This window comes from Talpa occidentalis, unplaced genomic scaffold, assembly GCF_014898055.3.
Source record: "Talpa occidentalis isolate TD23 unplaced genomic scaffold, MPIMG_talOcc4v2.1 talOcc4.12, whole genome shotgun sequence".
Taxonomy (NCBI): domain Eukaryota; kingdom Metazoa; phylum Chordata; class Mammalia; order Eulipotyphla; family Talpidae; genus Talpa; species Talpa occidentalis.
Genome location: NW_023601212.1, coordinates 100,961,550 through 100,988,829, shown reverse-complemented (window position 1 = coordinate 100,988,829; position 27,280 = coordinate 100,961,550). Strand labels below are relative to the sequence as shown.

At 58.7% G+C, this 27,280-nt stretch overlaps 1 protein-coding gene across 1 annotated transcript; it reads left to right on the top strand.

Moving 5' to 3' along the window:
* Window positions 1-444: 444 nt before the first annotated feature.
* On the top strand, window positions 445-27,030 carry SEC14L5 (SEC14 like lipid binding 5). The gene is made up of 16 exons (XM_037504582.2): window positions 445-507; window positions 12,170-12,319; window positions 13,042-13,173; window positions 14,067-14,195; window positions 14,797-14,989; window positions 17,976-17,978; window positions 18,029-18,138; window positions 18,980-19,169; window positions 19,434-19,522; window positions 19,612-19,682; window positions 20,927-21,098; window positions 22,570-22,704; window positions 23,777-23,911; window positions 24,192-24,395; window positions 25,292-25,470; window positions 26,336-27,030. The coding sequence occupies exons 1-16, from the start codon at window positions 445-447 to the stop codon at window positions 26,445-26,447; spliced, it is 2,067 nt and encodes a 688-aa protein (XP_037360479.1). The 3' UTR covers window positions 26,448-27,030.
* Window positions 27,031-27,280: the final 250 nt, after the last annotated feature.

Here is a 27,280-nt window from a genome sequence, read left to right as displayed (position 1 = left end):
GTGGATGCAACAATTCTTGGGGGAGTTATAGGGTCAGAAAGCCTGTGTGTAGCCGTGGGGCGTGTGGGTGACATGGATTATGGAAGTGTAAGAACTGTGAATGTGTATGTGCTTTCATGTGGGTGGAAGTGAGGGGTGTTTCTGGGAGCCCTTAGTGAGAAGGGACAGAGGAAAGTTTGGGGGTTCTGACTGCCTTTAGAAGGGTGAGGCTGGGGCAGAGAGTAATGAACAGGGCAGGGCTTTGGGGCCTGGCCTAAAGTAATTTGGGGTTCAGAGGGCACTGTGGAAGTGTGTGGATGGGGCCAGAGGGGGTTGGGACCCTTACAGGGGGCTAGGGGGCAGTGGACAGTTCTTGCCTCTGTGGAGAAGCTGCTACCTGGACTTCCCTGGTCCCCAGGCTGTGCTCTCTCCTGCCGGGTGGCTCCCGCTGGCTGCTGCGAGAACATGGTACAGAAGTATCAGTCTCCCGTGCGCATCTACAAGTACCCATTCGAGCTGGTCATGGCGGTGAGTGACCCTGATTCTCAGACCCTTGTGTGACATGACTGGAGGGATGTGGTGAGCTGGTGACGGCAGGAGGAGGAAGTCCCTCAGACCCTCGGATCAGAAGGAATTTTTCAACTACTCAGATGACTAGGGGGACAAGCTTCCAGCCAGGGGCCTCTCCACCCAGCCATCCCACCTGTCCCCATAAACAGGACCCTTGCCCACCCGCCAAATCACAGGCCGTTCCTCCTCGTCCTTGTTGAAGCGCACACCTGCTCTTTCATCCCAGGCCCCCCAGCCAGAAGGCGAGGCTTTCAGGGGCCAGGCCTCGGCTGTCATTCTGGGTGACGGTCATAACAATAATAGCGCAGAGAATGACGGCGGTGTTCACGGAGGGTTCACGGTGCCCTCGTCACATGTGCCTCACCCTATTTCCAATAGCTTACGATTCCCACTTTACCTCCACTAAACTGACAGCAGAAATGTGGCCCCAAGTTCTGTGGCTTGGAAGAGATAGAGATCCAGGGTCCTTCCATGCTCTCAATGCCCCCCCCCCACCCCAGAGCCTGGGACTAGGAGGGCAGAGGGTGTGGAAGCAGAGTCTCGACACAGTTATTTGCAGGGGAGTTGTGGACCGCCGCTGGGCCGCCAGTTGGCTGGAGGATTAGAACTGATGCTTTCTGCATCCGTGGGCTTGGCACCTTGTGGTTTCCTTCTTGGTGCCATCACACTGCCTCTTGGAACTCCCCTCCCTTCCTGGAAAACAGGGGCCGTACCATGGTGTCACGATAAGCGGTGGGTGGGATGATGCAGGGCGCCTTGGACTTAGTGCCAGGCACACAGTAGGCACTGTCTGAGTGCAGCTGTCCCTGTTATCACATGACGTGGTCTTATAAATGATCGGATTGAACATGTGAGAGCCCCCAGCATCCTCCCTGGCCCCCGGCTGCTTTCAGGTAGGGACATTCATGTCAGTTACCGTCTAGTCTCTCTACAAATCTCCACACCTGTGCTTTTAGTCGCCTAAAGGATTAAAATGCATCGTCCACACGTGTTGTGCTGTTCCATGTAGGTGGCTCCAGGTCAGGAAAGAGGCAGGAGCAGGTCTGGGGTGGGTTGGACTAGCTGGGTGACCTTGGGCCAGTGACCCGACCTCTCTGAGCCTTCACTCCCTATTTCTAAAACGGAGATCACATGGTTTCCAAATCCGGGCATCGTGCTGTGGATAAATGAGTCAGTATATGTAAAGTTCTGGCACAGATCAAGCGTCATTACTGAAATCGCTGCTGTTATTGCTGTCGCCTGTGGCTGTGTGACTTTCCTCATCTGTGATGGGGGGGCCGGACACAGGGGTGACGAACGGCCTGGGGTGTGCGGTCGGAAGAGCCGCGTCCCTTGCTCTGGCTGTGTCTTTGGAAGGTTACTGGAGTTCTCTGCCTGTGGGTGTCTACACTTGTGAATTGGGGGTGGTTCTATGCTCCTCATAAAGTTTTTATTTGTTCTGAGGATTGAAAGTGACGATATTGGTGGGGGTGCAGGGGTGCCGGCAAAAGGCTGCTCCATGCCAAGCAGACAATAATGGCAGCTAAATATAAATCCACTTAGGTCTCCACCCAAGACTCCAGGCAGCTCACCTATTCTAAGACCCTAGGACTCACCCACCCGTCTGTCTGTCCATCCGTCTGTCTGCCCACCCTCTCAGCAGAAGAGAGATGAGGTGCCTACCCCCGGGACCCATGATTTTCTGTCATGAAGCCCAGAGAAATGCCAATAGAACAGAAAACTGTTCTTATCACATGGGTTTAATGAAGGCAAATTTAATTGAACACGTGTAGGATTCAAACACATTATAATCACTGCACTTTAAAATAAAACCCGCCCGCTAGGGTCACCGAGGACTATACTTACAAGACCAGTAACTTCACCATGGCCTCTCTTGGGGTCTGTGAAGCAGGTGTGAACGCTGCCAGGTGCAGCAAGGAAGGCAGGCCTCAGTTTACCCCTTGTTCTTCCACCTGTGGGTGCTGATGTGCAGAGGCCAGTGGATACAGGAGGACAGGAAGCCTTGCAGGTATCTATCATCTGTGTCTGTGCCGACTATTTGTGCTTTTCAAAGGGAGAGTGTGACTGTCACCTGGCTATCCACACAGGCCTTGCAGTGAGAGGCCACAAACCCTGGCCGCTGCCGAAGCCACTTAGTTGACTGTTTACAAAACACCACTGTCCCCAAAATAGCTGCATAACTCCACATAACTTGCGCGCTGTGTGGGCACAGAAGGAGTTTTCTGCACTTAATGTCCGTCTTTGTCTCTCAGCTGCGCAGCCGCCCTCAGCTGGGGTCGGGCGCCAGGGGGATTTTGGGCAAACTCAGCCGTTTTCCCTGCATCCGAGCAGCCCACGAGCTGCCTTTTTTTTTTTTTTCCTGCTTCACAAACCGCCTTGAGGATCAAAGCGTCCCCGGCTGGCCACAGCGGATGACAGCAGTCGGGTTCGTGGAGTTAGCCATGAAAGGGCAGGAGGCCAGCTTTCCAGAGCCAGGCTCAGAATGATTTTTTGACTTATTTTTCCCTTTTGTCAAAAATGTAACCAGTCTAAAGGACGGACGAAGGATGGACACTCGCTCCTTGGGCCACGCCCCTGGGCATTGATTCTGTCACTGAGGGTGACATTCCAGAGGCCCTGCTTTCTTGCTCTTGCTAGCTTTCTGTATTGTTTGGCTCCAAACAATAGCCTTGTATTAACTTGGCAAAGAGAACAAGGATTCGGACAATGGGGCAGCAGCCTGTCCAAGCTTGGGGAGAGTCTCTGGTGCCCGTGGGTGGGGATCCGGAGGTGGGGGTTTGTGGTGGCCCCTGAGCGTAGGACACAGGCTGTCTCCTAGACTGTGCGCTGGGGTCACTCGAGAACTGAGGGTCACCCCAGACCTGAGGGTCACCCCGTGTTTTCAATGGCTTCTCAATGTCTGGGCTCCCCGCCCACCAGGTGGGACCCATCCCAGTTTCTCGCCCGGAGAATGGAGCTCATAAAGGGCCTGCTCCTGTGGTGTGGAGACGAGGACCTATCACTTCAGGTTATTATTATTACTCACTGTTTACAGCTCTATTGAGCTGTGACTCACATACCACACAACTCTCTCAGATAAAGGGTACGAGTCAGCGTGGTTTTTGTGTCCTACACCTTCCTTGTGCAACCATAAAATTGTATAGACATCTTTAGAATTTTTAAAATATATTTATTTATTTATGCATATAAGAACTAGGGTACAGGCCAGAGGTACAGGGGTGAGAGGATTCACCAGAGACAGAGTGGGGAGCAGAACAGGCAGATCCACTGAAATACACTGCTGCGGGGAAAGCAGGAAAGACAGGTGAGGTCTGCTGTGCCATGTGGGTAGCTCCCTGGCTGGCTGGGCATCGAACTCATGCTGCAGTGGCTGCAGATAGCTTCATAGGTTGCGTCTTAACACCTTGCACCACCAGGGAGGCCCATTAGAATATTTTATCACCCTAGAAAGAAATGTTGTGCCCTTAGATCATCCTCGAGTCTCCCCAACCCCTGTTTGCCCAACCATGAAGCTTTAACTCTATGTCTCATGTCTATGGATTATTCTGAACATTTCACAGCAAGGGAACCGAGGTGCATGCAGGTACTTCATTCCTTTTCACAGCTGAATACTATTCCACTGTGGGTAGACTGTATTTTGCTTATCCATTCATCAGTGGATGGACATTTAGGCTGTTGCCAGCTTTGGGCGGTGATGACTATGCCGCTGTGAACACACCGGCACAGGTTTACAGGTGGACGTGTTCCTTCCAAAGAAATTCCTGCTGTGAACGGCGGTGTTGACTCCTACAGCTTTAAGCAGGTTCTATTTAAAAGCAGATTCTACTTAAAATTTCATCTGACACACACGTACACAGAACTCACCCGGTCTCAGACTCTGTTCTGAGCACCTTTAATTATCAACTCACACTGCCACTGCCACCCCATAAGGTAGGTTCTGTGGGTCCCTAGTCTACAAAGGAGGTGACTGAGTCACAGAGGGGTGGAGACATTACCCAGGGACCCAGGGTGAGTGTCCGGCAGGGGGGAGGTGACTGCAGGCTGTGTTTGCACCTCCCCACCATCCTGTCTCTCAGCACTAGGATCTGCGGTTACGGGGAGACCAACTGAGTGGTTTGGAGCCAACTGAGTATCCCTGCAGGGCAGTTACCATCAGGACTGTGCCCGAGGGCCCTCATCCCCCAGGACGCCACAAATGGGAGCATGACCGGAGTCCACAGACCTTGGCTCACAGAGGGCAGGCGAGGCTGACAGAGGCCTGCAGCGTTTGCCGGACACCACGTGCCCAGCCCTTTAGGCTGGTGCAGGGACAGGCGCTTTTGTAACAGCCTCAGCCATAGCAGAGGGACCCGCAGAACTTCCAGGGCTAAGGAGACTGTCCCTTCGCCGCTGTGTGGGTCTGCTAGGGCTATGCTCACTGCCACAGTGTGGTGGCTCAGGACCACAGAGAAGCATGGCCAGGCAGCTCTGCAGGCCAGGTCTGCTTCAGGTGTCGGACAGGGCCGGGGTCTGCCGAGGGCACTGGGGACGCAGCCCTTCCAAGGCCTCTTTCTTCCTGCCTGGCTCCTGGCAGTTCCTGGGCTTGTGGTTGCAAGATCAGTCTTTAGGTGGCCTTGTCCCTGCATGTGTGCAAATGTCCCTGCTGGTGACACCAGTCTCTGGGATTACAAGTGCATTGATTACCTCTGTAAACCCCATTTCTAACTAGGGTGGCAATTGAAGGCATCTGGGGTTAGGACTCCCATATGCATTTTTTTTGAGGGGGAGGCACAAGTCTGCCCCTAACATTCAGCAAATGGCCGAGATTTGCACTTCAGACATTCCAGGTGCTGGTGCTGGCCTAGTCAACACTGAGCAAGAGGCCACAGGCTGCAGGGTGAGCTCCCCATAGGAAGCCCTGAGGTTCAGGTCATCTCCGATTCTGCAAACCTAAAGGAGGAAGACTGACGGGGTAGAATTTCTTAAGACTAGGCTTTTCATGCGCGAAAGGGTTATGGAGGTGAAGGCTGTTGTCAGCAATTCGGTGTTAAAATATTTAAAGACCTGCCTTTTGTATTGATAAACAGCTTGTAATTTAGCAAATGGGTTATTAATAAGGAGCAACCTCTGAAGGTAAATCCTTGCAGCCCAGGCCAAGGCAATTGCAGGGGGAGTGGTTGTTATGGACAGGCTTTTAATAAAGCAGCAGGGGCCTTATTTAAATGAGTGTAAATGAGTTCCCCGGAGTCTGTCATCTGATCCTGTTGCTAACAGATTAAGGGAAGCAACATTTTCCACCCTGGATTGCTTAGGCCCTTCCAGGCCCTGATTTTGTCTGGGAGAACAGGGGGACAGCTCTGCTCAGCAAGGGGAACTTCTGATTTCACGGGGCCTTGGAACGGAACGCCAGCTCTCCTCCGCCGGGCCATGCACGCTTTGCTGCGTTCCACGGTCATCTGCTGAGGTCCCCTGTGTGCCTAGCACTGTGCTGGGTGCCCAGGCTATAACGCAGCTGATTTTTAGCACACTGGAAATGCATGGTTATTCCATTATTTTGCTTGCAGGTCTGTTCCCATGGAAGTTGCTTATTTAATTTTTTTCTATGGATCCTTTCATTAAAGTGATGAAGGTGGGACCACAGCTGGCTGGGTTCTGGTTGTCTAGAGTCTGGGTCTCCTGACTTGGTCCCTGCTTATCTTCATAGAGTTTGTCATTGTGTGTGTGTGTGCGCGTGCACACTCATGCTTCTGTGCAGCAGGCAACTGGCATGTGGGATGATTTGTAGTGGAGGAAGAACATTGTGAGAACTCTGCAAATGTCCCTGAGGGCAGAACTAGCTGAGGAAATGAACTTGGCTCAGTTGGGCCCCTGTGAGTGAGGAAGTGACTGGCAGGGTCTGTGGGGGGATCTTATGATATCATCAGGACTTCGGGAGTTCTGGCAGGTGTTAAGCAGGGGAGCAACATGCTCAGATCTGAGGCTAGGGGGCTAGGAGACCTCCTGGTGGCCATGGGAAGTAGGGAGGAGGGATGGAGGGATAGGTCCCTTCCAGAGGCCGGGAGAGTGTGTGGAAGCAGAAGAGACACGGCCTGGCGTGTTCCTGAGACACCCGGGAAATCCAAAATAGCGTCTCCCCCATCCAGATCCTGACATGCTGCTAAATGCCAGGACGCTCTGGGCCGGTCTGCTGCCTCCTCTTCCCTCCCCGAACCATCAGGGGCACCAGCTGATCCTGGAAGTCCGTGGGCACCGAGCGTGTTCATGGGAGGGAGCGCCTCCTGCTCCCCATGCGTGGGTGTGAATCCTGGGTGCAGCAGATAAACTGGGCCCACTAACCGCCCTGCTCCCCCGCGGCCCGGGATCCACGACAACTAGCACCCGTGTCCCCTGCGCGTGCACAGGGCGGGTGACGAGCAGACGCACTCATGTGTTTCTTCACCTGTGCAAGGAGCACCTTTTGGAACTTGGCTCTCCATGTGGAGCATGAGCAGCACACACAGGCCCTTGCATGCCCCGGGGTGCAGCGAGAGGCCGGCTCCTGCGGGGTGGGGAGCGCTCCCCGATCTCCCACTCAGGTACGCGCAGGGCAGTGCTCCCAGCACCCGCGCTTTTCTTCCTTCCTTCCCTTGTTGAGCGAGTGCTGGCTGGTGTCTGCGTGTCCCAGGTGTGGGCGCGGGCACTGGGGAGTCGGGTGGGGAAGAAAGCGGGCATAGAGACAGCGGCGCTGACTGGAAACAAATAAACACAGATACAACACTAGTCCAAAGTCCACGTGGCCAGTGCTTCTGGCGGGACTGAAACCGCCGACAGGATGGCTTATTAGTTTTCTTATTATACTAAAATGTAGATAACACAAAAGTTACCATTTTCACTCTTTTTTCTTTTTGAAGATTTTATTTATTTTTGCGTAGAAGAACTGGGGTGCAGGCCAGAGGTTGGGGGTGCGGTGAGAGGATTCACCAGAGACAGAGTGGGGGGCAGAACAGGCAGATCTGACTGAAACACACTGCTGAGGGGAGCAGCGGGGAGACGGGAGAGGTCTGCTGCGCCATGTGGGTAGCTCCCTGGCCGGGGATCGAACTCAGGCCACAGGGGTGATAGCGCTGAGACTGAACCCGAGGGCTACCAACGAAGCCCAACCATTTTCGCTCTTTTTACGTGTACAGATCAGTGGCGTTAAGTATACTCTCAGTGTTATACAACCATCACCACCATCCTTCTCCAGAAGTCTTTCTTCTTCCCAAACTGAAACTGTGCTAAACACTAACTCTGCCGGCCCCCTGCCCCACCCACCATCTACTGTCTGTGAATTTGACTCCTCGAAGGCCCTCACATCAGCGGAATCAGACAGCATTTGTCTTTTGATGTCTGGCTTCTTTCACTGAGCACATTGTCCCCCAGGTTCACTCATGTTGTGATGGGCATCCAACTCCATTCCTTTTTTCTGGCTGAATAATATTCCACTGTATGGATGAGCTGCTTTTCACCCATCCGATTCAGCTGTCAGTGGACACCTGGGTTGGTTCCACCCTTTGGTTGTGATAACACTGCTGTAAACCTTCATGGACAAACATCTACTCGAGTCCCTGTTGGTTCACTCTTGCTCATTAAGAGAGATGTCCTATGTGGCGTGTGACTATGCTGATGCTGTCCAGATTATCTCCTGGTAACCTCTATAGCAGCCCTTAGAAGCAGGGACCCCTCATTGTCTCCTTTTTTTTCCTGAGGAAACTGAGCCTCAGAGACTTGAGTTGAGGTCGCCCAGCTGCCCGCGCGGCTGGGGCGGCATCGATGCCGAGTGTGTTGTCTCGGCCGCACACCCTGGCACTCTCGCTGTGTCCTGGTGCCCCGGCTGCAGGGCCTCTGCCTCCGTCTCTGTCCTTTCTGTTTCCTGAGCTGGCTTTGGCTAGAAGAGCAGCAGGTCTTCAGCTGCAGGGACAGCTGGGTATACTGTTTTCATGGACTGTATGCAGCTGTCTGGAAGCTTCTGGAAAAGTGTTGCCCTGGATCCATCATGCCTGTGTCTCTTCTTCAGCTGGGGTGACTCTCTGCCATGGGTGTTTGCTGGCTCATTCAGCAAACACTGTTTGAGTAACTCTACCACCAGTTGGGAGACCAACTCAGTGGAATACTATTCAGCCAGGAAAAGGAGCGAAGCACTGACACCTGTTACAACCTGGCTGAACCTGGCAAATTATGATGCTGAGCGAGAGAGGCCAGATGGTGTGTGATTCCATCTCTATGGAATTTCAAGAAAGAGCAAAATCCATAGTGACAGAAGGTGGATCAGTGGTTGCCTAAGGCTGGAGAGGGGAGAATGAGGAGTGACTGAGAATGAGCACGGGTTTCTCTTTGGGGTGATAAAATGTTCTGGAATTAGATGTGTGGTTGCACAACTTGGCGAATGCACTAAAATCACTGAATCGTATACTCTAAAATGGAACATTTTATGGTTGAGATTTGTCTTCATTGAAAAGGAAGTTGGGGGCCTCCCCTGGTGGTGCAGTGGTTGAGCGTGAGGCTGCCCACAGCCTCTGCAGTGCTGGTTTGTTCCCTGGCAGTCCGGTGAGGGTCCCACAAAAAAAAAAGGGAAGTTGGGGGAGTTAGGGAATTCATAGCTATCTGCCTGGGGTCTCCCAAGATTGTAGGGGGTGAACGAGGAAGGCTCCAGAGAGTAATCAGGGAGGGTGCACCTTGGGTGCTGGTCCCCCGGGAGTCAGAGTCCCGAGTCCCGCATGCAGCATGGAAACGGAAGGGTAGGCGCGGGGCCAGAGTGCTTGTGTGCGGTGGCACCTCTCCACGCTAGTGCTGGGGCCGGCAGTATTGGGTTCCAGCTTCCTTGAATTTGCATGAGGAAGAGCAGGAAGGAAGGAAGGAGGGGCTGAGGGAGCAGCTGTCAAGTGATTAGCAGAAATAGCTTTTCTGTACTTTATTGAATCTCATTCTTTTTTACAATTTAAATTTATTTAACAAGAGCTTATGTGGCGCGCACCATGTGCCAGGCACTGTTCTAAGCACTTCACAGAAAAGGACGCCTTTATTCCCCGACACCGCAGGCAGGTCGCCCCTTTTCCTATTCTCCTTTTCACAGATGAATGAATTAAGGAACTTGATGACTCATTCAAGGTCACACAGCTGGGAGGAGGCTGGGCAGAGATTCAAACCCAGGCCCGGAGCACGTGCCTTGAAGGGCTGTGCTAAGCTGACCCCCGCTCATTTGTCAGAAGTGTCTGCCTAGGTCAACTAGGTGCTAGACATTTTGAAAAGCACTAGGAACTCAGGGGTGACTCCCCTCAGCTTGGGGGGCATGACTTCCTCTGGCTTCTGCAGTTGGGGCGCATGAAGGAAGGAAAGAGGCCCAGCGGATTGCTCCTTGGAAGAGTCTGTAATTGCTGCCGGGGTAACCGAGCCTGGAGCTGGGCAGGTCTGGCGAGGAAGCCAGGGTTGTGTGGCTGCAGGCCCATGTGGCTGCATGCTGAGTGCATCCATGTGGATTTTTGCAGCCTGGGGGGCCCTCAGAGGCAGTCCATGGACGTTTCTACGGCCTTTGCCTGCTGCAGCCTGCACAAGTGGGCTCTCCCCCGGGGCCAGCTGTCCTTTCCAGTGTGGCCTCCTGGCAGAAGAGCTGTAACCAAATCCTCTGCCATCCTGTGTCCCTGAGGTGCCCAAGTGTGTGTTTGTGCAGCAGCGAGACACTCCGGCCTGATTTGTGGGGACAGGAGTGGCAGCAGGGGACCCGAGGCAGGCCCCGTGACCTGGCCCACGCTGGGAGGGCCGGTGCCGTGCTTGTGGTGGGGGCCTGAGGCGTGTTTCCGGGCAGCGAGACTCAGCCTTTGCAAAGCACCGGTACTCGTGACGTGGCCAATGTCTCCGAGGGCAGCTCTGGGTTTGGGTCTCAGGCAGACAGCCCCATGTGCCCGCCCTGCCATTTAGCGGCTGTGTGATCCCGTGCAAGCCGCTCTGCCTTCCCGAGCCTCAACCTGCTCCTCCGTAAAATTGGGGAAACGAGGGCACAGATGGGCCGCCCTCCGTCAACGCCAGTGACCGCAGTGACGACTCAAGCCCCCACAACCCGAGGGCGTCTCCGTGGACAATCCTCCGACCCTGGAGAATGGGCCCTGGGAGGGGCTCCTGATTCGGGGGACCCCGCCTTCCAGATGGAGCCTCAGCCCTGACCCCAGAGACTGGGGGGCTCTGTCGCTGGAGCTGGGGCTGCTTGAAGGCAGCCATGTTCTGCCTGTGACCACAGGGCAGGCTCAGCCGGAGCCCTGTTATCTGGGGCTCCAGATGGGGCTCCTCTGATGCAAGGTCTGTCACGACGGGAAGTCACCCCGGGCGCTTGGCAGCCTGGGCTCCCCGCGTGTTCGAGTCCATGGCTGTCACGCCCTCCCGGACCCTTCCTTGGGCTGTTCGGGCCACTGGCAAGTGTCTCTGTTGGTTGTCGTTTTCTTATTAGTCCCCAGAATGTGTCGAGAGCGGAGCGGGCACAGCTTTGGGGTCTGTGCAGCCCTGCTTCGGAGCCCAGGCCTCCCTCCAATGCCACAGGCAAACAAGTTCATGGCTCAAAGGCGTGTAAGTGCCATGAAGGACAGAGCTAGAAGGGCAGAGAGGAGGGAAGGAGGCAGCCTTGCAGGTGGCGGGAGGGGGTGTCCCAAGAAGAGGGACCAGCGGGTTTGGGGGGGGAGTCCAGAAGCAGAGTAGGAACCAGGGGTCCTGGGACCTGGACGCACAAGCCCTGTGGCAGGGACCACCCTGCACTATGTCTGCACCCTTCCAGACCACCAAGCGGGGTGCCCTCTGGGGGAGCGGCTGGCGCAGGGCTTGGGACCTGAGACCTGAGGGCCTGACCTCGGCTCCGCCCCCCTGCGGGGCAGCTCCTTCCGCGTGGAGAAATGTCTTTGGAAAGAGGGTTCAAGCCCCCCTCTTCCCCCGCAGGGGTGGGACCCAGACCCCAGGGGCTCCCACGGGGCAGGCCCCGCGTCCACAGACGCTGGAGAGCGGCCGTCCTCCGGCCCCGGGGGATCCTCTGGGCTGGCCCTGCAGGGCCTGGGGTGACACCAAGGGCGCCCCACCCCCGCCCGCCAGCCGGATGGGTGGCGCCTCCCCGCCGACGGGAGGGGGAGGTGTGTGTCCTCACAAGCCCGCACTATTTTCGGAGCTCGCCTTGATCCCCTTGCGGGGCCACGTGGGCTGTGACAGGCGCGGCAGCCTCGCGCACCCCGGCCTCCCCCTGCGCCCCGCCCGCCGCAGCGCACCTGGGGGCGCAGCCTCCAACCACGCGCCCCCCCCCCCCGCGCGGCCTCGGGGCTCCTGGCCCGGAGAGACCCCGGGGCGTGCGGCCCGCCGCTTGTCCCACGGCGTGGGGGGATAAGGGGTGTGTCTGCGGAGCCCCCATCAGGTGGAGGGGACCCTTCTAGGCCTCGTTTTCCCTCGTGATGTTGGATTTTGTTAAATTCTCCCCCCCCCAAAGGTGCCTTCTTTTAAGGGGCCCCAGGGAAGCGCGCTCTTCCTTCCGAGGCCAACCTGGGATGCGGGGTCCTCCGAGGGGCTGGGGGGGCAGCAGGGAGCCTTCCTGCGGCCACGCCCTCCCCGGAGCCCGGGGTCCCTGGCCGCCGCAGCGCCCCTCCCGCCTCTGCCCCAGGCCTACGAGAAGCGCTTCCCCACCTGCCCGCAGATCCCGGTCTTCCTGGGCAGCGACGTCCTGCGCGAGGCCCGCAGCGCCGACGGGGCGGTGCACGAGGTGGAGCGGAGCTGCCGGCTGCGCGTGGAGGCCCCGCGGCTGCTGCGCAAGGTGGGCCGGGCAAGGTGGGCCGGGCAAGGTGGGCCGGGCAAGGTGGGCCGGGCAAGGTGGGCCGGGCGGGGGCCGCGCTGCAGGGGCTGGGCGGGGGCGGCGGCGGGAGGCGTGCAGGACTCCAGGTCCATCGGGGAAGAGGCCTCGGAGGCCAGAGCCTGGTGTGGGGGTGATGAGGGCTGGGAGGGGGTCCTGGGGGGGTCGCAGGGAGGAAGGGGGTGGACAGGGCCCCGCGATCCTGCCGGACAGGTGTGTGGGCTTGCGGTGGGGCCAGCGACTGTGAGTGTGTGTGGGGGCGGCGGAGTCTGCTGACCCACCTGGCGGATGGGCAGGATGGGGCAGGCTGGTGGGGTGGAGTGGGGCTGGGGGAGTCTGAGCATCAAGTCCCTAGTACCTTGGGGACTGGGAGATTCTGGGGTTTGGGAGGGGTGTGGGTCCGGGGAGCTGCCCCGGGGATGGTAGACTGGCACAAGTCGGGTCAGGAGCTGCGTCTGGGGTGGTGGTAGGTGCAGAGTAGAGGCCAGGGAATGGGGACACGGGGTCTAGGGGTCTCAACCTGGGCTCGTGGGCACGCATGGGGCCAGGGGCGGGGATTCCAGAGATCTGGGCTGGAGCAGGCGTGGCAGTGGGGGCGCCCGGGTGTGGGGGTGACGGAGCTGGCCCTCAGGGTTTGCTCCCTCAGCCGCACCCACCTGCAGCCGCAGCTGCCCCTTCTCTTGCAGATCGCGGGAGTGGAGCATGTGGTCTTCGTGCAGAGAAACGTGCTGAACTGGAAGGAGCGGACGCTCCTCATCGAAGCCCACAATGAGACCTTCGCCAACCGCGTGGTGGTCAAGGAGAACTGTAGCTACACGGTGCGCCCCTAGGCCCCCCCCAGGCGCCTCACCCCAGCCTGCCTTCAACCGCCTCCCTCCCTGGCATCATCAGATAAGACAGAGAAGCAGGAGACAGCTGCAGTTCAGACAAACAATGGAATGTGTATCCGCACATCACAATCTAATTGTTGCTCATTGTGTATCTCAAATCCAAATGGGACTCGTGTCCTGTGCTTCAGTGGCTAAACCTGGCAATCCTGCCTCGACCCTGCTCTCTTTTCCTTCCTTCAAGAGACTGTGCCTCAGGGCCTCCCCTGGTGGCGCAGCGGTTGAGCGCTGGGCTGCGAGGCTGCCCACAGCCTCTGCAGCTCCAGTTTGCTCCCCGGCCGCCAGCAAGGGTCCCACAAAAAAAAAAAAAAAGAGACTGTGCCTCAGTTTCTTCATCTGTAAGAAGGGGCCAGTGGGCCTACCTGCCATAGGTTGCAGGAAATTACATGAAGCTGTGTGTCCAAAGCCTTTGCCGAGCGCCGCACACACTGTCCTGTACAGCTTCCCTTTGGAATAATGAATGATCAGAGTTAGTCTTCAGTGCATGCTAATAGAGCACCCCTGTGTGCCAGGCACCCTGACAAGTGCTGGACCCCCAGTGGGGGCCAGTGTGCCTGCCTGGTGCCCTCACGGAGCTGTATCGTTATAGTCACATGATTTTAGGGGACAGAAGCGCAGATATCAGACCCCCCTTCAATGGCCCCTCATGGGGGGCTCTCTGTTCTCTTATACCTTAGACATGTTCTCTGGGAGGGGGCTCCCCACAACCCCTCGGGGGACAAGCTGTCTCGTGCTCTGGCTGGCCCAACTCACCAGGAGAGCCCGGGGAAGGGCCCGGCCTCCCTCACGCTGAGACCCTGGCGCTACCCCTCCCTGGTTTTCAGGTCCACCCCGAGAACGAAGAGTGGACTTGCTTTGAGCAGTCTGCCTCGCTGGACATCCGCTCCTTCTTTGGCTTCGAAAGTGCCTTGGAGAAGATCGCCATGAAGCAGTACACAGCCAATATCAAGAGGGTGAGGTAGCTCTGCAGGGCCCTGGGGGAGGGCACGCCAACCCTGGTTCATACCCGGCTCTGCCACCTGAGCCCAGGTGACACAGGGCGAGCTGCTTAGCCTTCCCTAGCCTCAGTCTCCTCATCCATAGAATGGGTGTTCTGATCAGGTCGCGTGAGATTGGCGGGGCAGGGGGGCAGCACCCGCCCTGTAACAGGGGCACCACGGTCATCGTCTCCATGCTCCCTGCTGTTGGGGGCGTGTGTGGTGAGCTCTCTAGACAGAGGAGGGACGTTCTGCAGGGCTTTAGCTGCTTACAATTGTTGCAGCTTGGTTTAAAGATCTCAGACCCGCCACTGAGTCTTTGTAGGTGGCGGAACCGGTGAAATGAAGTTGAATACTGTGTTCTATCAACGCAGTGTCGGCATCAAATTCATTTGTGGGCTGTTTTTGTCTTTGTTTGGAGAGTCTTTGTCTTGGATCCTGGGAGAATCTGGCACTCTCGGCCCATCTCCGCGGGACTGGCCGCATTTCTGTAGTGGCCGTGGGCTCGGGGACTCCCAGGCGGGACGCGTCTGGGGGCTGCACCTGTCCTGACGTGTCTGGCTTCTCTGGCTTGCAGGGGAAGGAGGTGATCGAGCATTACCTGAACGAGCTCATTTCCCAGGGAGTCTCGCACATTCCCCGGTGGACGCCTTCCCCGGTGCGCGAGGAGAACGCCCGCTCCCAGGCCGGGCCACGGGCCCCCCGCTCCATGCAGGCGGCCGAGCCCTGCAGTGGCCCGGGCCCAGCTCCTGAAGCCGCCTGCACCGATGGTAGGTGTCGGTCATGGAGCCCCGGGGGCAGGGGACTGGGCCTGCAATGGCGCCTCCTGCCTCCCCTGCCTGCTTCTTTCCTCTCCCTCCAGCCCAAGAGCCAGAACTGGTTTATTTCTAGACCAGGAATCGACCTGATCTAGTGCCTCCAGGCTGCCCTTCTCTCTGCTTTTATTGCTATTTTTAATTACATGAGTAATGCTTGATCATGGTAGAAAAAAAATTCAGACTGCTTGGAAGACGCGAGAGGGGAGGAAGCTCCTCCCCCAGCCCTGGAGGCAGCAGAGTTGTGTGTTTCTGTTTCCTGATGTGATCCATGCAGATACGTGTACACGTTGTGTACACACACCTCCACGCAAACACGCATAATCCACAGTGAGCAGATGAGAGCTCCTGGACAAGCTGTATGCTAGTTGCCTTTTTCACTTCCTGCTGCTGCCTGGACAGCTTTCTCCGTGTGTCCAGCCTCTCATGGGTTGGTTGCACCATAACTTATTATTATTTTAAAAAAATTTATGTATTTATTTTTATGTAGAAGAATTGGGGTACAGGCCAGAGATGCAGGGTATGAGAGGATTCACCAGAGACAGAGTGGGGAGCAGAACAGGTGGATCTACTGAAATCCACTGCTGAGGGGAGCAGTGGGCGAGACAGGAGAGGTCTGCTGCGCCATGTGGGTCAGCTCCCTGGCCGGGATTGAACTCAGGCCACAGCACTGATAGTGCTGAGACTTAACTCTTAGGCCAACAGGGAGGCCCCACACCATAACTTACTAATAAACACTATGTCTGATGAGTTTATTTAGCTAGTCCCATATTGATAAATATTTAGATTGCTTCCTTTTTAAAAACACAAATAAGTGGACGTCTTTGTACTTCAGGTTTTAAAAAATGTTTGTATGAGTCTGTATACCTAATGCAACAGGTTAAAAGTTGAATCGCTGTGTCACAAGTTTAAAAGCAGCCAAAATTGGGCCTCCCCGGTGGCGCAGTGGTTGAGCGCTGGGTTGCGAAGCTGCCCGCGGCCTCTGCAGCGCCGGTTTGATCCCCGGCTGCTCCCCGGCCACCGGAGGAGGGTCCCACATGGCGCGCAGACCTCTCCTGCCGCCCGCTGCTCCCCTCAGCAGTGTACTTCTGTCCTTCTGCCTGCTCTGCTCCCCGCTCTGGCTCTGGTGAAGTCTCTCACCCTCCCGCGCTTCTGACTGTACCCAGTGCATGTATAAACAAAACAAACAAACAAACAAATAAATAAATAAAACATGCCTCTATTAAAAAAAAAAAAAATTAAAAAAAAAAAAATACAAAAAAAAAAAAATAAAAGCAGCCAAAATTTTAGGCCTTCCAAGAGGCTGTGCTAATGAATGTCCCCACTGTGAGTGTGGGACACTATTCCTGACCTCACCTAGTTTCTCCCAAGATTATTAAATGTTTAAGCTTCTGAAAGACAAAGCGTGACTGCTGGTAGATTAGTGGCCACTTCTGTCCTTAGGAGTGAGGCCAAGCATTATTTTTTCCATCATTAGTGACTCTGTTTTCCTTGTTTTGTGGACCTCATTCTTCTCCTTTGTCCATTTTCCTATTTACCCATTGATTTCTTATTGTTTTCTAAAAACTCTTTGCATATTAAGGCACTTAGCCTTTTGTCATGTATCAGAGTTTTGTTGACAAGGAAAATGTTCACATTATGATAGTTAAGGAAACAACTCCATGCTCATGACGAATGTTTCCCTGGGTGATGGTGAGGGGCCTGTCTGGCCCAGACATTTGCCATGTAGCCAAAAATCCATCTGGGACTATGTTCAGGGAGAACAAAATTCATTCCTTCAACAAATGCTGATTCTGCACCTACTGTGTGCACTATGGCTGCTATGCTATGTGTACTTTTAAAAACATGAAGATTCTTTTACAGCAGTGCACTGTGGCTCTTCCTGTGCACACACTCACCGGGCGTGCCCTGGGCCCTCCCCACTTTGCACCAGCCCTCTCCTTCCTCCTCCATCTGTGCCGTCCACCAGCAGGGCCGGCCCTCGGGATGGCTGGTGGGAGGCACCGGCCTGCCCCGTGCAGCTCAGAAGACTGAGCCTTTGTGTTCTGAGGGAGAAAGGGCCCTTCACGGCTGGGAGGCCGGAAGGATGCTGGGGTCTCCTGCCACCCTCGTGCTTTCTCCCTCACCCCCCTCACCCCTCCCTGTCTCCTGCATGTCTGCTCTGTCCACTCTTGAGTGCTCTGGCATCTGGACAGCCCTTTCACCCCCACCAGCAGCCCTCTGCCTCCACTTCCCCCGTTGCCATGATCTCCAGCCCTGGGCTCTCTGGGAGGGATCAGAGGGGTCCTGCTGCCTGTGCTAATGTTCCATTTGCACCCCAAGAGCAGTTATGCCCATGGGGCTGGTGCTTTGTCTCCCCAAGGCTGAGATGTCACAATGCCAGGGCCCAGGCCTGCCCGCATCTGCCACCCTGACAGTTGAGCATGGCCAGGGGGCCTCACGGCCCTAAGTGCCGGCGCATGCGGATCCTGACCAGCCCAGTCGTGTGAGAGAGGACTGAGCAGTGGGGATGGTCCCTGCAGCTCCTGGGCGTGTTTTGGGGTCAAGCCTTACCCCCTACCCTAGGTCGGGGAGGTGGAAAGACAAGGAGCTCAGGCCATGAACCGCGTCTCCACGCGGGGCTCTCCGACAGCTCTTGGCTGCCACTTAGTCCTCTTGAAAGTGGACAAGAGTGATCTTGGCCCCAGGGCGTCGGGGGGGCCTCCCGAGAAGAGCGTGTCAGTAAGCGTGAGATTATGTGTTAATACTCGGGGGCGTCTTTACTTCCAAGCATCAAAGGAAAGGAGAGATCACGCGCAGCCTGAGAGGCAGCCGCCCGGCGCGGGTTTTCGGAGCACCTAGGAGTGGGCTAGAAAGCCCCGCGTATCTGGAGCCCCTGTGGCTGTCGTTGCCCTCGCGCTCGGAGCCCAGTGAGCTGGGGGTCCCGGAAAGAATGGCCCAGGTGGTGAGGCCACGCGGCCTCCGCCCCCGCACTGACCCCACTTCTTCCACCAGACAAGCTGGACGCGGACTACATCGCGCGGTGCCTGGGCCGTCTCACCCCCATGCAGGAGAGCTGCCTGGTCCAGCTTCGGCACTGGTTGCAGGAGACCCACAAGGGCAAGGTGGGTGCAGGGCTGGGGCTGGGGAGCAGCTGCACATCACGGCTACCGAGCGCGGGCCCCGGGGAGAGGGGCCAGGACACAGGTGTGAGATTCGCAAACCGGCACTGAGGTTTCCCCTTCTTCTCATCACATTCTGTGTCGTGTGTACCCCATCGTGGGGCTCCCCAACCTCAGCACCACAGGAGACACACCTCAGAGCCACTGCTGTCCTGCCCCGCGAATATCGCCCTAAATCGAGGCGCACACCGTGGTCTCCCAGGCCTGGAACGGAACCGACACGGGGCAGCACTCTGCCGAGCGTGCGGAAGCGCCGCGTCTCAGAAAACAGCGTGCCCCTTAACTGAATGTGTCGCAGCCAGCCCGGGCAACACGCCCTGTGGGGAAGCCGCCCGCCGGCGTGGGGCGCAGGCCGCGAAGACCAGCGCTGCCGGCAAAGCTCAGTCAAGAGACGCAGTCACAAGGGTGCGCCCGTCTCTGAGGCTGGGGCCGTCCTGGGCACCGGGGGTGCTGGGCAGCATCCCCGGCCTCCCCCGCTAGGTGCCAGGAGCCGCCCCGCAGGGTGACCATCCACACTGGCCTGGCATGGAAAGATGTCCCCAGGGGCTGCCCCTTCATGGAGGACCAGCCCAGTGTAGCCCGGCGCTCAGGGGCCATGCGAGGGAACGGCAGAAACAGGCGGGCAGAGGAGCCCACAGGGCCGGGCAGCCTGCGCCTGGGTGGAGCTGCATGGTGCCCCCGGGTCCTTTATCGGGTCCGTGTGACAGGTGGGGCAAGGCTGGTTTTCCTTGCCCTCTGTGCCCCCAGGGCACCACCCATGGGCTGTCTCCGTCTCTCCTCCCAGATCCCCAAAGATGAGCACATCCTCCGGTTCCTGCGGGCTCGCGACTTCCACCTGGACAAGGCCCGGGAGATGCTGCGCCAGTCCCTGCTCTGGCGGCGGCAGCACCAGGTGGACGTCCTTCTGCAGACCTGGAGGCCCCCCGCCCTCCTGGAGGAGTTCTATGCGGGGGGCTGGCACTACCAGGACATAGGTGCGTCCCCACCTACGTGACGGGTGCCTTAGGCACCCCCACGTCCCACTCTAGTATCTCATTTCTCTTTCCGACTCTTTCTGGGATCCGGAGGTGACCGGGCAGAGGGTAGTGGGTAAATGGATGGGCCAGGAGGTGGACAGCCCCACCCGGCCAGCTCCTTCTCCAGGAAGGTGAAGGAAGAGTGACGTTCTGGTGGCTGCTTGGATCCAGCCCTTTCGCCAGCATCCCCTGAATAACGTCCTCTCTCTGCTTGGTCCCAAGATGGCCGCCCCCTCTACATCCTGCGCCTGGGCCACATGGACACCAAGGGCTTGATGAAGGCCGTGGGGGAGGAGGCCCTGCTGCAGCACGTGAGTCGGGCTCCCGCTCCCGAGTGCCCGGGCTGCCTGTGGGTGGAGCAGCAGAGTGAAAGTTTGCCAGCACGTTCTCTGCCTTCCAGGTTCTCTCCGTCAACGAGGAAGGGCAGAAGAGGTGTGAAGGGAACACGAAAGAGTTTGGTCGTCCCATCAGGTAAGAGCCTGGGGTCAGGAGCAAATTCCCCGGAATACTGCAAGCGGCCGGGGGCCGTGGTGCAGGGCCGGGGGGCCGGGCTCTCCGGGGAAAGGGCCTCACAGCTGTGACAGTGAGGCCTGGCGGCTGGGGCTGTGTCCACCTGTCCTGTGTGGATGGGGAAGCTGAGGCCCCGTGGTGAGCCCCTCCAGGCTGCCAGGCGGGTGAGTGGCACAGGCGGCATTAGGAGCTGTTGGGTCTGGCTGCAGGCTCAGCCCTGACTTGCTGCCACCACCGAGACCAACGCTCTCCCTCCTGCTCCGTCTGGACTCTCTCACCCAGGGTCCAGCGCATGGGCAGCTGCCAGGGCACGGCACCCGCTGTCCCTCTCTGACTCGCGCGTCTCTGCTGGACAGGCTTCCCAGCCCCTCCTGGCAGCAGCGCCCCCGGAGGTCGGAGCTTGTCTGAGCAGCTGTTCCCTCTCTGTAAAGCGGGAACCAGGGCACGTCCAGGATCCTGTAGGGAGGCTCAGAAACCAAGGCCCTCGGTCAGCGGCACTCACTCTCCCCCTCTAACAGCCCGCAGGCAGGGACAGGTGGACCTGTTACCCTGAAATCTCCTGATAAAGTTGGTTTTCATGGGAGCGGGGGAGGGGCGCTCAATCAGGGGCCTGTCCAGAAGCGAGGTCACCCCAGGAGGCTCAGCTGACAGGGTGCCAGGAAGGGACCCCTTGCAGGGCTGGGTCAGGTGAAGACCTGGAGCAGGGTGGGAGGCTCCCGGGAGCAGGCCGCTGGCTGCTGTGTCCCAATCATGACGTGGAGGCACAGAGAGGTGAGGTGACTTGGCCAAGGCCACACAGCAGTGGCAGGAGCAGGCTCTGAGCTGCGCCGCTGGGCATGTGCTCAGCCTTGTGCTCATTGCTCAGCGTCCTTTCAGCTCGGTGGGGGTGGGGGGCCGGCTTTGACCGAAGCAGGCATGTGCCCGGCCTTGCAGAGTGCTTCGACCCTGACCCCAGCAAGGGAAGATGGGGAAGTTGCCTGGGCACACGGCGGGGGGCTCACCCCCAGACGCTATGCTCTGAGCCTCTTCACCACACGGCTTCCCACGTGGAGGACCCACGGGAGCTGCTGCGGCCCTGCTCCCAGTGCTGCCACACTGCGCCTCTCCATCCCCCTTCTGCCAGCCCCCGGGTCCCCACGGAGGATGCTGGGCACCCTGGAAGGGGGTGGATCCAGGTGGAGCGAGGGGTCCCCTCTCTGCCGCAGCTCCTGGACCTGCTTGGTGGACCTGGAGGGGCTCAACATGCGGCACCTGTGGCGGCCGGGCGTGAGGGCGCTGCTGCGCATGATCGAGGTGGTGGAGGACAACTACCCCGAGACCCTGGGCCGGCTGCTGATCGTGCGGGCGCCCCGGGTCTTCCCTGTGCTCTGGACGCTGGTAAGAGCAGAGTGGGGGGCCCCTCCCGAGGGGCTGGGGCAGTCCTCTCCGTCACGTTCCGTGTCTCCCAGGGACAGCTTTCTGGAGATGTGGCCCGTAGCCCACTGCCCCCTTCAGGTGCAGAACTGGGGCTGACAGTGTAATCCAGAGCAGGGCGGCCGCACCGCTCGCTCCAGGACATCCTCATCCCCAAAGGACACCTTGTGCCCATCGGCAGTCACAGCCCTGGCTCGGCCTAGCAACCACCCGCTCCCTGTGCCTGTGGGGGGCCTGGGCATCTCCACAGACAGACCCCACAGGGGCCGCCAGCGTCTGCTCCTCCCACCCAGCAGAACGCTTCAGGCATGTTGAATCAGGCTCCCCCCTTTTATGTGCAGACAACATTCTTTGTGTGGTGAGACTACGTCTGACATGACCTTGTCCTGATCAGGGAGACGAGAGACCCCCAGACCTGTGCAGCCTCCCTGCTCCCAGGGGCCGCTCAGGGGGTGCTGGGGGCTGTGCTACAGGGCTTGAAGACTTCTTGTCCACCATGCACAGTGAAAGACACCTGACGTTGCGACTGGGCACACGCATGCATGTATGCGGCTGCGTGTACACACACGAGCACACACTCGCGCACACACTCACACCTCAGCATGAGACCTGTGGTGTGGGTGCCTGACCTGAGAGCAGCATTTACCCAGACTGCTCCGGTCGTGGGGGGACGACAAGAGGGAGCTCCGTGCTGAGGTGGTGGCAGGAGGGAGAGGCCCCCAGGACTAGCCTCTGCAGCAAGCCGGGCACCCCAGGGTGAGGGACAAGAGGAAGGGTGGCTGTGAGGGCTGGGGCTGCCAGTGGGAGTGTGCCTTTCCCGGCCTGGTTCTCATCCTGTCTCATGCTGCTAGCCCTCAGAGGCCACCCCAGGTGGAAGCCAGGTCCCCGAGTCCCACAGGGGACAGGGGACCCCCTCCTGGAGTGGGGGCTGAGGGGGGTGACCCACATAGGTGGACTCTCAGTTCCCCGCCCATCTTTGGCGGGTGGCACTCCTTGCTGAGTTGCCTGTGCACAGCCATGCTAAGTCCCTCCCTCCGCGCCCCGCTCCCTCCTTCCTCCCCTATTTATTGAGAACCCACGCCAGCATCGGGGTGCCATGAAAAAACAGATTGACAGGCAGTATTTCAGGGCTGAAATAGTTCCCATCTGGGATAAACAGCACATGGTCATCCACACGTGGAATATTACTCAGCGATGAAAAGGGCACTGACGCAGGCTCCTGTGCAGGCCGACACTGTGAAGGAAACCAGACACAAAGGTTGCAGACGCTGTGATTCCAGGTCTCTGGAGTGTCCAGAAGAGCCGTAGAGACAGAAAGCACCCGGGCGGCTGCCAGGGCTAGGGAGCGGGGATGGGGCCTGCCTGCTGACGGGTGGTGGGCCTGTTTTGGAATAAGATAGAAGAAAACCCGCAATTTTCCATCTCCTCATCGCAGATCAGCCCCTTCATCAATGAGAACACCAGGCAGAAGTTCCTTATCTATAGTGGCAGCAACTACCAGGGCCCAGGGGGCCTTGTGGACTACCTGGAGAAAGAAGTGATCCCCGACTTCCTTGGGGGAGAGTGCGTGGTGAGTCTGCTGCTATGCCCGAGACCTTGGGGGGAGGAATGGGCTGCGGCCTCTGAGGAGCCAGGGATCGCTGGGGCTGGGCTGGGGAATGGGGAGAAGATGGTTCCCTGCAGGGTTGGGGATTGCCAGGGCCAGGTGCAGGGTTGGGATTGCTTGGGCAGGGCCTCGGTGGCAGGACACCTAGGCAGGCAGCCTGCTGAGTGTGTGCTGCTCCCCGGGGCCGCTGGTTACCTCCCTGTTGCCAGCCTGCCTCTTTGGGAGCAGCACTTGTTTCAGAAGCTGCCCTAGGTCAGGTGACTCCTCTGTGAAGGGTGGGCCTTACTTTCTGGGTCTTTCAAAAATCGTGAACGAAATGTAAGTTTCTGGAAGCCCTAAGACCAGGCCAGTCAGCGCTCGCTGCTCCAGCTCGCCCGTCCACGATGGTTCTGGCGGCAGCTGAGATCACCTGCTGGGCGGGCACATGACAGGATGTATGCCCAGCCCACAGCTGCCCCTCAGCCATGCCCCGACCCTTCACTGGCCACTGGGGTGAGCTGATGGACAGGGCCCCCTGGGTCGCAGCTGTCTGATCTCGTCTGGCTCAGAGGGCAGGTTCCTTTCCCTCCTCTAACAGAAACACCCACCAGCCAGCTTGCATGATATCTGGGTGGAAAAAGGCATTTCCTAGGAATTCCCCCAGCTTGCTGCTTCTTTCCACATATGCATGATTAATGTGTAGCAAATGGCCTGGAGGTCCGAGGACAGTGGACAGAGACCCCACCTGGGGGGTGTGTGCGCCCCAGCACACAGAACCTGGAGCCCACCAGCACTGCAGTGAGGAGCACGAGCTGGGGTCTGCGCTCAGCTCAGCCACTTTCTGCTGTGTGACCTTGGGCAGTGGCCTGGCCTCTCTGAGCTGCCTCCTTCTACTGTGAAATGGGAGAACAAGTGCTCCTGCCACATAGGGGTTCTGGGTGTTAAACGGGGTCCCGCGGCCTGGTGCCTTTCTCGTGAAGGTGTAGATGTGGTTTCACGGGTACAGGGCACCCTTCTGTGCGTCAGCCCTGACCTGCCACCTTGCCTTTGTCCCCAGTGTAACGTTCCGGAAGGAGGGCTGGTGCCCAAGTCCCTCTACTTGGCGGAAGAGGAGCAGGAGCATGCAGACCAGCTGCGCCAGTGGCGGGAGACCTACCAGTCAGCCAGCGTGCTTCGCGGGGCCCCCCACGAGGTGCTGGGCCCCGCCTGGGAGGGCCCCCTGGGCTGGGAGTCATCTTGGGAAGGGCCCGAAGCAGAGACTGACACAGGATTCCGTGCCAGCAACTCGGTTCCGCGTGTTGGTCAGGCAGCGACTGTGGGTCACCCCCAGATGTACCAGATAGAGGGTCTGCGGGACCCTCAGCGCCCTCCCCCGTGGTGGCGGGTGGGGGCAGCCCTGCGCCGACTCCGGCTTCCCGCCTAGGGGCGGGGAGGCTCTGGCCTGGACTCTCAGAGCTCGCCTGTCCCCGCAGGTGGCCGTGGAGATTCTGGAGGAGGAGTCGGTCATCACCTGGGACTTCGACATCCTCCGGGGGGACGTGGTGTTCAGCCTGTACCACGCCAGGCAGGCGGCCAGGCCGGGCCCCCGGGAGCCGGCGGACCACAGCAGGGTCCTGGGCACCGACTACAGCCGCGTGGAGGCCCCCCTCATCTGCCGGGAAGGGGAGAGCATCCAGGTGGGCACCTGGCTCATTCCTTCCTTCGTCCCGCGGGGCTGAGCGTGTGCCGGGGTGGGTGCGGGGGCCCCATGGAGACAGACTCGCCCCAGCCTCAGGGGCCTGCGGGCCACGGGAGGGAAGGGCTGGGGGACTCCAGAGCCTGGCCTCGCACTGGGGGCTAGTGCAGCACTGGGCGTGGGGCCTCGGTCTGCCCCGCTCACATGCTCCCCACGGCTTCCGGGCACGTCAAGTCCCAGAGCCCACGTGACAGAGAAAACGCAAGGTCGTGTGGCGGGCGTGTGGGCCACCCCTGCTGACCCCACGTGCTTGCAGGTCACACACCACAGTCCCAGCACACACACAAGCACTCCTACCACACACATACACACATAGGCACCCACACCACATGCTGACACACATGTATATACGCACAACACGTGCACGCACAGGCCGCACACCTGCACACTTGTGAACACACATACACTCCACACCCCCGTGCGCGACACCCAGCAAGCACTGCAGAGCTTCTGGGTTGCTGAGCTGCGGGCCGTCATGCACATCCCACGCCAGCACACTGCCCACCACCAGCTCATTGAACACCCCAAGCCTCTCTCAAGCAGCTCTTCTCACCCTGACACCCCCTTTCTTGCTCTCCCTAAGCCCTCAACACTCACCACTGCTCCCCCCTGCCTCGCTCCGCAGCTCCTGGGCTTGCAAGTCCCACAACAGAACAAAACCCACTTCCAGGTGGTGAACCAGGCATGCACTGCGGCCCCGCAGCAGCAACCCCATGCCTGAGCCCCCCAAGCCGGAAGGGCCCTCAGCTGCAGGGAGAAAACACCAACGGGCGTGAGGGTGGAGGGGGAGCCTGCAGGGGCCTTGTGGGTGGTGGCAGGCGTGGTGCTGTGTTCCAGGGCTCGCATGTGACCCGCTGGCCCGGCGTCTACCTGCTGCAGTGGCAGATGCACACCCCCCCGGACAGCGCGGCCTGCGGCCTCCAGGGCGCAGAGGATGTCCTGGCTGCCCGGCACAGCCCTGGGCCCAGGTGCAAGCTCCTCTACTACTATGAGGTGCTGGCGTCTGAGGACTTCAGGTAGGTGGGGCCTGGCGAGGGCCCTTCCACCCCGGCGGGGCTGGTGCTGGTATTGTTAGAACCTTCCAGCGGCTCAGCACCGTGGGGTCAGAACTGGGGTGGGACGCCGCGTCCAAACTGCTGCCAGCGAAACTTACCAAAACCCAACGTACCAGGCTGGTTTGTCGGGGGAGAAGGGGAGCCCGAGCTCTCGTTCTTGAGCTCCCCTCATTCCTATAATTCCAGGAAATGGTTTAGAACATTCCAGAGCAGTCCTAGTCTGTTCTAGACAGGGCCTCACTGACTACTTTTCCCGAGAGTTGCTTTCAGAGACACGGGGTAGCGGGTAGGACGTCCTGCCTGCTGCGTGCCGAGCTGGATGGTGGGACTGCGCCTCGGGCCGCCCCCCAGGAGGGCTTGGCCGCTGGGGCATGGAGTGGGAGGTCACTAGACAAGTGGGCGGGAGAGAAGGAGCTGCTGGCAGTCTGTGCAGACCTGCTGGGCACCGAGACGAGGGACAGCAGGAGCTGAGTGCAGGCCAGTGAGGCCTGATTGCAGAGCCTGGGTGAGGCAGCAGAAGGGCCAGCCTGCTCAGGCCTGGGCCCCCGTCTGGGCCACACTTGGTCCGCAGGTCCCTGAGTGGTTTGCGGCAGGCTGGGCTTTCCGCTGGGATGCAGGATGCAGGATGCAGGAAAGTGGGGGAGCTTCATTCTCATGACTTCCCTTGCTTTGCACTTGGCCTCTGCCCCCTGGGGGGTTACCAGCCCTGTGGAACAAGCCCGGGGGGCCTCATTTGCAGCATCAACAGCTTTTCCGCTGCTGCGCGTGGGCCCCAGGGCCGTGTCGCCAGCAGAAGGTGACGCGTGTGCCTCGCCCTCCGCCCCAGGGGCTCCATGTCCAGCCTGGAATCCTGCACCAGCGGCTTCTCCCAGCTCAGCGCCACCACCTCTTCCTCCTCCTCCGGCCAGTCCCACAGCAGCTCCCTGGCCTCCAGATAGCCAGCCCTGAACCCAGCGGGGCAGCTACTGGCCTCCAGCATCCAGAAGTGGCCAGGACAGAAAGCTGGCTGGCCTCGGGGCCTGGACCGTGGGGGCTGCAGCCTGGGTCTGGTTGCTCCTGAAGTCCGGGTGTCTGGAACCAACAGCAATGACCCAGCTGGTGGATTCGGGAGGTTGCAGGACAGAACCATCTTCTTCAGACTTCCAAACAAAAAGCCAATGGATGCCTTCCCCATGCAGGGAGCCTATCCCCTGAGGCTCCCTCCCTCTCCCCTAGGACCCTATGAAGGCAAAGCGCATCCATCTCAGATCGTCTTACCAGCCTGCTTGAGCACCAGGGTCCCTGAACCCTAGTTGCCGGGGGAACGGAGAACACGGATTGGCCAGCAGCGTCCTCTGTCTAATCTGGACCAATCTCTGTGTGGGGAGGGGAGATGCGGTGCTTGGTCCTGATGCCATCTGTTCTGGAAAGCACAAGTAGGGTGTCTTTAGGAATATTGGGGTCCCTTCCAGAAATGGGGGAGAGAGTTCTGGGTTAAGAAAAATAATGGGTGCTCACCATAATAACTGGTTCCGTGGTGATGCCCTGCGTCCCTGGGTCTGCGTGGTGAGCAGCTAAATGAGTCTCAGGCTTTCTGAGTCACAGGCTTTCAGCTGAATGAGTCTCACTACTTTCTGTAGTGAGCAGCTCACCCTGGACTGGAATTCCATTTTCTCTACCCTTGAAGGGGAAGGCCTAATCCTGACCACCCTACACTTGAAGAGCGTGGGAAGGCCCAAGGCTTCTGCTAAGTCCAGGCGATGATGATGTGGTTCTGGTTGTCATTTTACTC